This window comes from Arachis duranensis, chromosome 7 (assembly GCF_000817695.3).
Source record: "Arachis duranensis cultivar V14167 chromosome 7, aradu.V14167.gnm2.J7QH, whole genome shotgun sequence".
In the NCBI taxonomy this organism is placed as follows: domain Eukaryota; kingdom Viridiplantae; phylum Streptophyta; class Magnoliopsida; order Fabales; family Fabaceae; genus Arachis; species Arachis duranensis.
Genome location: NC_029778.3, coordinates 200,880 through 213,806, shown reverse-complemented (window position 1 = coordinate 213,806; position 12,927 = coordinate 200,880). Strand labels below are relative to the sequence as shown.

Genomic DNA, 12,927 nt, shown 5'->3' with positions numbered 1-12,927 from the left:
GTAGGGAGTTGCCATGTTCCTCTTTTTTTATCCCCTGCTTTTCAATGTATACTTTTGGGCTCAATGAAGTCCAACCTAGGAAAGATTAGGTCTTTGTTGTTGGGCCTATATTGAATGACCGTCAATGAGCCACTCAAAATTAAAGGCCCTTACATGTCCCAAAAAGAACCCCATGCCCTAAAAAAGAACGTCCCAAGAAAACAAAAATTGCTTAATACGTTATAATTTATAAGTTGTTCGGTTGGTCGGATACCGGACGGTTGGGGTTAGTGCTGTGATGGATGAGATGGGGTATCGCCTGGTTCCGGATTACTAGGTAGGAGGTGGAGTAGCTGACGTTCCGAGTTCTTCGCGTGGAGAAGAAGGGGGTGTCACCTGCAAAGACACTCCGACGCTCTAGACAGTGAAGTGTGCAGGCGAAAAGTGAGAGAATGGTATGTGACGTACCTTGGGGGAGGGGTAGGACCCTCCCCATATATACCATGTCAGAAGTGAGCCCCGCAAGGACTGGCCCACCTTCCTCAAAGCTTCCTCACACAGCTGTACGCGTGTCCGGGTCGCTGGGTGAGCTGCATGTGCCCGATCGTTCGGGTCAGGTTATCAGTGAGTCGGGTCGGCCCGCGAATGGCTTGGATCAGGCCGTAACATAAGTAATATGGAAGAAAATCAACCAACTTAGGTTGATTGAGTGATTAGCTCACTCGTCTTTTAAGTAAAGATCGAAAATTCGAATATCATCTTGTATATGTACTAATCTATTGGCCAACACCAAATTCTTAAATAGAGTTCAGAATTTCGAATTAAGCAGTCTATTATAGATACTTGGGTTAAAAAAAAGATGTTGATATATTGATTCAAAGTTCAAACCTTATCTAATGGAAATTGTTTTTGAGAAAATTTTGATGGGCTAAATAGAAAATTACAAGTTACAATACGTCTTGCCATAACTTTTTATTATTTTAAAAAATATGACAATAATAAAAAAGATAATTTTTTTGTAAGTGAAAAATAATGTTTGTATTTAATAAACAACATGGGTATTAGATATAAGATTTTGTGATAACATTTTGTTAACTACTTAAAAAGTGTATAGAAAATTGAAAAAAATACTATTTCTAGAAATTTTTTTTCATTCTTTAAAATAATTTTTTTGTTATTCACAAAAATTCAGAAAAAAATATTTAGCGTACAATTACCAAATTAAAATTCTAACGATAAAATGCCTTATTTTTTTAATTATCCTTGTAAAAAAATCGCCTCAAATTTGGAAATGAGCAGCAGCTTCTAATAGCGAACATGACTGCATGAGTTTTAAAATTTAAATTTGTTTGGGATTTTATAATAAAACATTGAAATTTTTAGGATATAATTGCCTAGGGTGATTATGGATCTGATTTGATCCGCATATTCGTGTTGTTTATTCGAATTCGATTCAAAAATTACGGATATGGATTCGATCCGTAAGGCTATCGAATCGGATCGAATTGAATCTACAAACTAATACGATCGGATCGCGAATTTTGTGTTTATATTCGTATATCCGCATATCGGCAAAAATAAAGAAATAAATAAGTAAATATTCTTTTTATATTTTATTTCAACTAATAATTATAATATATGTTGTATTATTTTAATTTATTATTTAAGAAAATTATGTTTAATATTATTTTAAGAGTAAACATATTTAAAAGAATAGAAAAAAATAAACTTTATTGATATTTTTTTAATAAGAATAAACTTTTAAAAATATCTTTGTATTACATGGATATATGTGATCCGATCCAATCCGCACATCGGATCCAAACTTAAAAACTGTGGATATTGAATCTGATCTGATCTAATCCGATTATTTTAGTGCAGATCGGATCGAAATTTTGACCATATCCAATCCGATTCGGGTTCACCCTATAATTGGCCTCGTCAAGTTGTATTAAATATTTAAAACTATTATATGATATCTATTATTTATTTATTTATTATATATTATTCATTTTATAGCTAAAATATATCGCATGTCACTTTTTTATTATAATTGAAATCAAATTTTTCCTTCTAAAATTAAAAAGTTATTTATTTCCTCCTCTTTCTCTCTCTCCTCCTTTCGTTTTTTCATCTACTCTATCTCTTTTATATATCATTATTATCGATTAATTATAAATTTGACATCTAAAATATATTATTAATTTTACAACTGTGTCACATGTCACTTTCTCATTGCAATTAAAATCAAATCTTTTCCATCAAAATTAAAGAGTTATTTCCTCCCCTCTCTCTTTCTCTCTCCCTTTCATTCTTTCACCTAATCTATCTCTCTTATATATCATTATCAATGATTAGTTACAAATTTGACAATCAAAATATACAACATGATATTTTTTAATTGTAATTAAAGTTAAATTAAAACTAAAATTAAAATATTAAACTTGAAATATAACTATACTATATATATATAACTCATAATTTATATTTTATATTCTAGAAATCTTTTTTCATTCTTTAAAATAATTTTTTTGTTATTCACAAAAATTCAGAAAAAAATTATTTAACGTACAATTACCAAATTAAAATTCTAACAATAAAATGCCTTATTTTTTTAATTATCCTTGTAAAAAAATCGCCTTAAATTTGGAAATGAGCATCAGCTTCTAATAGCGAACATGACTGCATGAGTTTTAAAATTCAAATTTGTTTGGGATTTTATAATAAAACATTGAAATTTTTAGGATATAATTGCCTAGGTGATTATGGATCTGATTTGATCCGCATATTCGTGTTGTTTATCCGAATTCGATCCAAAAATTGCAGATATGAATTCGATCCGTAAGGCTATCGAATCGGATCGGATTGAATCTACAAACTAATACGATCGGATCGCGAATTTTGTGTTTATATTCGTATATCCGCGTATCGACAAAAATAAAGAAATAAATAAGTAAATATTCTTTTTATATTTTATTTCAACTAATAATTATAATATATGTTGTATTATTTCAATTTATTATTTAAGAAAAGTATGTTTAATATTATTTTAAGAGTAAACATATTTAAAAGAATAGAAAAAAATGAATTTTATTGATATTTTTTAATAAGAATAAACTTTTAAAAATATTTTTGTATTACACGGATATATCTGATATCCGATCCAATCCACACATCGGATCCAAACTTAAAAACTGTGATATTGAATCTGATCTGATCTGATCCGATTATTTTAGTGCGGATCGGATTGAAATTTTGACCATATCCAATCCGATTCGGGTTCATCCTATAATTGGCCTCGTCAAGTTGTATTAAATATTTAAAACTATTATATGATATCTATTATTTATTTATTATATATTATTCATTTTATAGCTAAAATATATCGGATGTCGCTTTTTTATTATAATTGAAATCAAATTTTTTCTTCTAAAATTAAAAAGTTATTTATTTCCTCCTCTTTCTCTCTCTCCCCCTTTCATTTTTTCATCTACTCTATCTCTTTTATATATCATTATTATCGATTAATTATAAATTTGACATCTAAAATATATTATTAATTTTACAACTGTGTCACATGTCACTTTCTCATTGCAATTAAAATCAAATCTTTTCCATCAAAATTAAAGAGTTATTTCCTCCCCTCTCTCTTTCTCTCTCCCTTTCATTCTTTCACCTACTATATATAACTCATAATTTATATTTTATATTTTTAATTTGACAAACTAAAATATATCACGAGTTATTCTTTTATTACAATTAAAATAAAATATTTTCTTCCAAAATTAACAAATTCTCTCCCTCTCCATCTTCTTCTTTGTCTTTCACTCTCTTTTAATTTCTCTCACATTCTTTATCTCTCTACAATTTTATTCTACAAAAAATAAAATTAATAAAATAATATAATTCAAATAAATTCATATAAATATAAGGAATATATTAAATTTATAATTAAATATAATTTAAAAATCATAATAAAAACATTATTATTATTCATATTTTTTATTTTTTTATTTAGTTTCAAATTTTCACCGTGTATCTTTCTATTTCATATTTCACTTCTTTTCTTTCAAATATTTATTACATATAATTTGAAGAAAATACTAATGTTGTAATTAATAATTAGAGTCAAAATTCAGTTGTTTTAAAAGAAAATTAATTGAGTTCTTTTTATAACTATTTTTATTTTATAATAATATCTAATTATATATAGAGAGAGAGAGGGAGGGAGAGAGAGAATATTATTTTTAAATAACAAACATAAAAATTAATTATTTTTATTTGTCCATCTAACTTAACACTGATCAAATTTAAAAATATATACATTAAACTCTTTTAAGTTTTAGATAATAAATGTTAAAATTAATTATTAGTAAAAATTAAACTCTTTCACATAAATATAATAACTAAAACTTATTATTTTAATTTTTTTTATCTACGGAGACTATAGATTTCTTAACCGACAAAGACTTTTGCTTCCCACGACTTTTATGTAAAGGTAATTACAAAAGATTTATAATCCCATAATGTTATTGCGGACAAAAACACTAGTTTAACACATTTTCTGCGCCAATCACACTCTAGACAAATTGTGACACTTCACACAAACATAGTCTCTTCTTATAACTAACAGAAAAAAGAGGCAAAGCAAAAAATTGGAAAAAGAGTGAGTAAATACTGTTAGTGTCGGATGCAAAATATGCACAATCAAAATCTCCAAGACCATTATTCATTAGTGCTATAATCCCCAAAGAATCAAATATAAATCCCAATATGATTTAACTTTATTATTCATTGATGCCACCTTAAAATCACATGAAAACTAATATGTCACTTAACATGATATGTTATATAAAACACGATGGAGTAGCAAAGTTAACATCTATTTTGCAACTTTATAAACTAAAAAGTTATTCACAAGTTCAAAGGCCAAATGACTTATGTGTGCGACCTCAAGAAAAGTCATGACTTACTTTAAAATATTAGCTGAGTGCGCGCCTGGTGGCCAAAGCACTGCAATTAACAAGAACAAATAATTACTTAGAAACATAACACAGACACAACAGGACAGAGAAAATTGGTAACCCCCTCCTTCACCCCCGAAAACAGGGACGGATGTATGTACATAAGTGTGGGGACAATCGCCCCACTACGATTTGAAATTTTTTTGAGTAGTATATAATAATAATATTTATTTGTCCCCACTAAATTATTAAATTTGACCACACAATAATTTTTTATTCAATTTTTGGTACTTCATAGTCAATTTAAAAATTTCATATTAAATGTCATTAGAATGATCAATTCTCAAATATACCCCTGGAGGCTAAATTTTCAAAAAATGTAAGACCAATGTAACAATAATGCATGAAAATTATGCTTGATTTGCTTATGTTGAGGGGTTGTTCTTATGAAATTGTTGTTGAATCGATCTTAAATTTTTTGAAAAATTAGCCGTCAGGGTATATTTGATGCAAATCGAAAACTTTTTGTAACAAAATTGAAACAAAATAAAATTTAAGAATATTTTTGAAACTTTTGTCAAACTTTAAAGACAAAAAATATACTTTACCGTACCCTATTTATAAATTATTATTTTAGTGTTTAATTTTGTAAAATTAGATATTATAAAAACTAATCATGTTATATTTACATCGAAAATAACTACCTGTATATATATTGAAATAAAAAATACCGTCACTGTCCAAAAAGGTTGAAATTAAGAATTACCCCTCATATTTCTTATAATTTTTTCTACTTAAATACTTGATGTTGAATAATAAAGTCTCCCAAAGAAGCTTCCACACCTATTACTGTCCCTTTCAGTTCTATCCATACCATCCTAGATTTTCAATTGGATTTACCGACTTTAGTCTGTTTCATCATTCATCTTTAAGGGGGTGCATATCTGCATTTGTATCTGAAATCTACATTTTGAAGCAATTAATGTCAGGAAGCATCAAATGCAATGAAATTGGATGTCATCCTTGAAACTTTGCTCAATAATGCTTTTGTTTCATTTGATTTTTCTAAATTAGATTTTGTGATTTCCAATGAGTTTTGACCTTTGAGTATGATGGCAGAGTAACAAACCTGTATGTTAGACTGATACTGTCAGGATCCAATATGCCAACTGGGTATGCTCTTCCATGGATATTCCTCACTACTGGAACTTGGTTGACTCCATATTTGTTCATAGTCATTTGAGCATAACTAAGTTCCATGTCTGGAGTAGCTGTCCATGGTATACTACATACTCCGCCATTTAATAGGCATAATTCAGAAACTAAAAGCTCCTATAAGAGGAAGAACCAATCAGTCAAATTCATGATGGAACAAAGCAATTTAGTTCAACGCTAGTTTTAGCAGTATCTTTATTTAGGTAGCTACCCCCTCCCATGGAAAAGAAAAAAGAAAAATAAAAGTAACTTAACTCAACACTTGCACATTTGTTACTCTCTAAGATTTCAAACCTTACTGTAGCCTCTGCTTAAGCACTTGAATCTAACACAACTTCATGTCCAACACTAGACTTCTGAGTGTGAAGTTTGTATGATCAGACATCTGTAGATGGTCCAACAATAACCACAAATAGGAATTGTACCACCTTGAAAAATGAGTGAGCCTAACTTCATCCCAAAACTAGTTTCTGGACGAGAATTGCCAAGATGCTTATATAGGTTACCTTAACTATATCCTTAGATAATGTGAGACTCTAACCAATACCATATCTTTTACTAATGAATATGTCAAACACAAAAAGGATAGAAAGAAAAGAAAAGAAAAGAAAAGGGAAAAAGACATATTTCCTAATCGGCTAACTTATGCATTTACATTACATGTATAGAGAACAATCATTTGTTATTTCTCCACCTAAGAACATGTTAGCATTCAAATCATTGTGTAGATAAATGCGTAAAAATGTGCAGTATTTCCCGTTATGTATAATCGGAAGTGACAAGGTAATGCAATTGATGATATTTTTGCAAGAGCAAGAGTTTCCCCAACTGATTTTTACTTCACCATAAAGTGGCTATATATTATGTCATCATCAAATAAAATATATTAAGTCTCCACATCCACTCGAGGTTCAAAGTCTTGTACCTTAGGCATTTTGCTTCTGGCTGTTGCAAATTTTACGTACTCTTGAATGTCTTTAAGTGTGAAAAAACCAATCAAAGTATCATCAGTGTCAATAATTACAGCATAGGACTCTTTCTCAGCAAGCATGAGGTCTATTACATCAGTAAGCAGGGTGCACATCGAGACCTTCAGATATTTCGTATTCATGGCTTCTGAAACAAGTGTTCTCATGGAATATGTTGTTTTAACATCATCATTGTCTAAACAAAGTGAGCTTTCCACCTGACACAAATTGCTTGAAAATGGCACAACTCCCCCAAAGTTATTACCAGTAGATGATTCTTGACTGCCATCTCCCCTCTTTGTCTGTACAGATGATATCCATGAAGACAAGCCCACTGCTCCAAGTAGAGGTAAAACAATCCGATAGTCCTGCGTCAATTCAAACAGAAGTAAAACTGCAGTAAGAGGCACTTGACAAACTCCAGCAAGAGTCGCAGCCATTCCAACCTGCAAAGGAAGTTCTATGTGATATATATATATATATATATATGAAAAGAAACTTCATTACAGAACGACACACAGGTAGAAAAGGCTGGAATGGAATAGAGCACAAGTACAAAAGGATATAAAAGTACAAGGGTTTAGCTAACATGTGCCGTTATTAATAAAAGTTTTTAAATCTTTTAGTTTAATAAATGCACAACAAATGCATTGGAAACTTAAATTTTGTTACTTATTCTATAGAAAAATATAAAAGGGAGAAAAAACAGAGGCAAAGAATGGAAACAACAAACAAAACTAGTCAGCAATAAAGAATTAAATATTTAAAGGGGAACCTACATGTTATCATTTACTGCAGTTTAAACTTAAAACAAAGAGTAACCTTTCATTTCCAATCACTCTTCTTTATTTTCCTCAATCAAAATACAGCCCAAGCTTTGAAAGTCAAATTGCACACTAAGTTTATTGCACAATACGCTTCCAACTTTTTGTTACAATTCATTAAGTCAGATTCTACTGTGATAAGATGAAAAGGACTAAAGAGAAAGGCCTTAAACATCAAATTGGTAAACAGTATGGTACATATCAAGATTTAAAATTTTGAACCATGATTATTTGCATAGTTTCTCTTGGAAAAGGCTTATTTGTCCATCCATGAATGGAAGTCATCCTGGAAAGGTCAAATTAACCTCACCAATCAAAGAGAAGCAAAAATGATTATGTCAAATGTAAAATACCTGAAGTCAAAATTTATACAGCCACATAAAAAAGAATGGTACCAGGCCATAAGCTTGTGGTGATGCCACTTCCAATACAGAGAGATTAATCGTAGGATAGAACTCAGCAACAGCCAAACCAATGAATTTCCCATAAGCCATCCCAGTAGCTGCACCAATAAAGAGAGATGGAGCATAATACCCTCCCACTAGTCCAGACGCCCGGCACAAAGAAGTTGCAATTATCTTAATGGCTACTAGCTGAAGCAGAAGGTCAGTGGAAAGACCTTTCACAAATGGCCGAGATTCCAACAAGATGTCAACATTCTCAAAACCCCAGTAGAGGATTTCAGGATATACCAATGCTATCAACCCCACTGATAAACCTCCTAACACAGGGAATGAAGCTCGTGGGATGCCAGTAGCCTTGTGAATATTGTCAACATTATTCAACATATATGATGTACACCAAGACAGAGCCAACGACACAAGACCACATAAAATACCCAGCAGTAGATACAGTGGGAGCTCTGAAAATCAATTGAATACTAGCACAGTAAAACTTACTGATCAGATTGAAAAGAGGCAAGAATTTGTCCCAAAGGAATAATTTTTTGTTCTTGAAATTTGAATCACCACCTCAACAGAATATAATACCAGGTTGCTGTTTAACAAAGACAAGCCTACAGATACTTTGCCATATAATGTCAAATCAGAATAACTTTAGCCATATTTGACAGAAAAGATTTAGAAATTCAAAACCTTGCAAACAATATGATAATGCGATTATTTACTAATCTGTTTCCGATGGTCAATCAGGAGGTTCTTCAATCTACAGTAGGGATGCTGTGTATCCATGTATTGTAGATTTAAAAGCAGTCAAATTGTTTGTTTGCCACCATTACTGAAAATTCTTGAAGCACTTAGAACAAAGTATCAAAGTAGAGCTATGTTGGCAATAAAGGATGTTCAGGAGTCATAAAAGGTCAAAGAGGAGCTATGAAGAAGCTTTAGTTATAGTATTAATAACCTAACATGCCCAGCAATAGAAGATATCAAAGATGATAACAGTAGTGGCAGTATGGCAGGATAAGCATAGTTAGAGTCGCTATCAATTTGTTTTGATAAAAATCCAACCACATAGTATGAACTGCTATAGTATGATGAAAAACTTATGCTCAGGCAGCTCAATGGTTCTATAAGGCATCCGAATACTATAGCTTGCGTGCATTTTGTGTCAGGAGAGTGGAAAAGGGACTAGCTGGATAGGGATGTTTAGGTATTATTAGAGTTACTAGATTTAACAAAATTTGCTAGCCAATATCCAGGTAGAGCAATTCTGACATGTTTGTCCTAGATTGGGCAGTTACAAGCTTAGTCATAGAGATCAGTAAAACATATTCAAACCAAAATAGTAAAACAAGAACTTTTTACATAAATGAGCATACTTCGCCAATATAATTCTTTGATTCTTAATCGTTCTTCATGCATGTATATGCTTCCTTTGATATTTGACAGTGGCAACAAGCACTGAATGTATCAGACTGTGTAAGATCTCAAAACAAAAACAATGCTTTCGATGGCTTACCACCAGGAGAACGGAAATCATATTCTGGAACTTTAAAGGCTGGTTCAGAGCCAAGGCCAATCTCCGAAACTACAGAAGCTATTACAGCGCTTAGTATCACCATAGAAGTAGTATTTGTAAGAGGCAAAGTTGCATCAGCAGATGATGGCCACAAGACAGACTCAACCGCAAAAAAACAACCAGCAACAGCAGCATTGAAACCTGGACAAATGAAACGATAAGTAAAGAGAATAACTCAAGCTCACAAATTCATAACAGGCAGTCACTAACAGGTACCAAGCTCACATACATACCAGAGGAGAGACCTGCAGCAGATCCGGCAGCAAGAAGCGAGAGCATTCTGGCAGAATTCTTGTCAAAGAAAGAACCAACACCTTTGGCAATGGAAGTACCAATCTCGACGCTGGGACCCTCAGGACCAAGGGAATTACCAGTGCCTAAGGTAATAGAAGCCGCCAAGGCCTTTAAGAAAGGGCGGGAAGCAGACATGAATGGGTCTTGGTTTTGCTCTTGCTCGACCGCAGAATCACGAAGGAGGTTCAACACGGCCACAAGCACGCCTCCGAAAGCTGGAACCAGTATCACTCTTGTCCATGTTGCCTCAATAGGCTCTTCTCTCAACCACGAGGCGCCTCGAGAGGGAATCCCATCCCAGCACAAATCACGAATTTCATGGACCTTCGTCAAATTTTAGTCCTATGCATTCATTATTTATGGTTTCGTTTGCTTTGGTTTGTTTATAGTATTAAATAATAAATAGCATTTGTATTCGCATATAATAATGATAAAATTGGGAGTATAGTCAGTTAGCTCATATAGCTGGCTAGCGTACTCACAGCGTTATTGAAAAACACAACAGCGAGGCCGGTGAGGAGACCAACCAAGCATGAAGATATTATTCCTGAATTTTGAATCCTTCTGGGGAGGAAGAGGAGATTTCGCTCTAGTTCCACTTCTTCGGAAGCAGAAGCTCCTTCACCTTCAACTTGTGTTTTTTTGCTATTTTCAGGTTTTGGCACACAAAGCAGAGGCCTGGGACCCCTTCCAGCATTCGTGAAGTACTGCCACCGACGACTCTTATCCGTACATGGAAAGGCGGAAGAAGGGGGGAGCAATGAGCGACTTACTGTAACTGCCGGTGCCTGCTTAGATTTAACACACAGAGAAGCGAGGATCAGATGATATGGAGTAACCCCCGTTGCGCATCCTGAGCCTACCATTTCTGACGCTCGATATTGCAACTTCGTCCCACGCGACGCCGCGCTACCATAATTGACATGTCAGTCATGTAATATAACAAAAATGCTCCAAACTTTATTATTTTTTGTTATAATTTTTAGTCATTAATTTAATTTTTTAAGAAGTAGCATCTAAAAAAAAAGACAGAAACTAGAAACAAAGGCTTATAAATCTCTATATTATATTTTTGTATAAAATAAAATTTATGTCTTAATATTTTATTTAATTTAAAAAAATAAAAACTTAAATAAATAAAATAACTAAAACATCTTTATTAATTAAAAAAATTAAATAAAATCTTATTGCATTTTTTTTTCTTTTCTCCTTTCACTATTCTTACGTTCACTCTTTCTTTTTTTCGTGCGCGCTCTGCCTCTTCTCTCATCTATGTTCTCTTTTTTTCTCAATAGCAACGATGTCATGCCGCTTCTGTTAGGACCGTATCGTATCAGTTCCGCACCTTTTCAATTCTGTACCAGACGTAAACTAAAATTTTGCAACATTTTATTTCTAAACTACCCTCCTTCAAAATTTCATATTCCAATTCTATCCTTCATCCCCAATCCCATCCCACTTCTCATTCCACCACCATGCATTTGCCATCAACATAATTAGTGCCGCATAGATCATATTCAATAACAACAATCTCATAACAACATATGGAATTTCATACCAACAACAACAATAATACTAAAAATAACAATATCATAACTTCAACAATCTCATAACACAAGAAGATTTTAAAATAAATAGAAAAGAGAATAATGAAAATAACATGAAACTGAAACTAAGGTGGCACGACGAACTCAAAAATGGCAGTACGACTTGAACATAGGCGACATGGCTTGTGTCCCACTTTTTAAAAGTACGGAAAGAACTAAAATTTTGTGTCTTGTGATTAAAATTTTAGTTCCAAATCATCACACAATATTGATTATTGAGTCTCAATCTCTCAAGTCTCTCGGTGTCTCCATGTCACTCCTCCAGTCTCAATCACAGTCTTAGTTACCAAATGCTATCTTAGTTTTAGGGATGGAAAAACTCTCTAAAACATGGGGATCTTCGCAGGGACCGCTCCAAATAGGAACCCAAAGACGAAGAATTTTTTCCGCAAAGATGGAGATGGGATTAAATTTTTCTGAAGCGGGCATGACTGCAGCAGAGATTACTGTAATCCCCAAATGACTAAATTTATTTATATATACTTAATAATTTATTTTTAATATAGATTTTTTAGTAATTTCACGTAAAAATATATATATTGAAAGACCTAATCTTCACATTTTCAGTATCTTCTCTCCATAACTATGGTATGTTATTTTATATTTTTTGGATTTGTAATCTTAAACAATACTCTATTTGTGTTTGACCTCGGTTTCTGCAAAGCGCCCAAGGTGCTCCAGAGTTTTCTCCAAGTACCTCTTCATATTTGGGTCCTTTGCCTGATGCTCTCTACTTATCTGGGAGGTCACCACTTGTGAGTCGCTGTATATCATCACCTTTGTAGCACCGACTTCTTCTGCCAGCTTCAATCTAGCAATCAGGGCTTCATACTCTGCCTGATTATTTGAAGCTGGGAATTCAAATTTGAGGGAAACCTCTATCTGGGTTCCTCTTTCATCCACCAATATTATGCCTGCACTGCTTCCTGTTTTGTTTGAGGATCCATCTACATAGAGTTCCCACGTAGTTGGTTTTTCCTCTTGATTTCTTGCGTATTCTGCAATGAAGTCGGTGAGGCACTGGGCTTTAATCGCCGTCCGAGTTTCATACCTTAAGTCGAACTCGGAGAGCTCTATTTCCCATTGAACCATTCTC

General features: G+C 32.7%; 1 protein-coding gene across 3 annotated transcripts; it reads right to left on the bottom strand.

The window, feature by feature from the left end:
• Positions 1 to 4,739: 4,739 nt before the first annotated feature.
• On the bottom strand, positions 4,740 to 11,143 carry LOC107496134 (chloride channel protein CLC-e). Of its 3 annotated transcripts, none has more exons than XR_008001437.1 (8): positions 10,707 to 11,143; positions 10,164 to 10,548; positions 9,871 to 10,071; positions 8,346 to 8,812; positions 7,084 to 7,572; positions 6,073 to 6,275; positions 5,710 to 5,906; positions 4,740 to 4,992 (listed from the first exon to the last, which is right to left on the bottom strand). XR_008001437.1 is itself a non-coding variant. In XM_016117327.3 (7 exons), the coding sequence occupies exons 1-7, from the start codon at positions 11,088 to 11,090 to the stop codon at positions 4,962 to 4,964; spliced, it is 2,160 nt and encodes a 719-aa protein (XP_015972813.1). In that variant the 5' UTR covers positions 11,091 to 11,143; the 3' UTR covers positions 4,740 to 4,961. The 3 variants fall into 3 exon arrangements, 1 of the variants encoding a protein (XP_015972813.1); XR_008001438.1 differs by having other exon boundaries at positions 5,787 to 5,906; XM_016117327.3 differs by lacking the exon at positions 5,710 to 5,906.
• Positions 11,144 to 12,927: the final 1,784 nt, after the last annotated feature.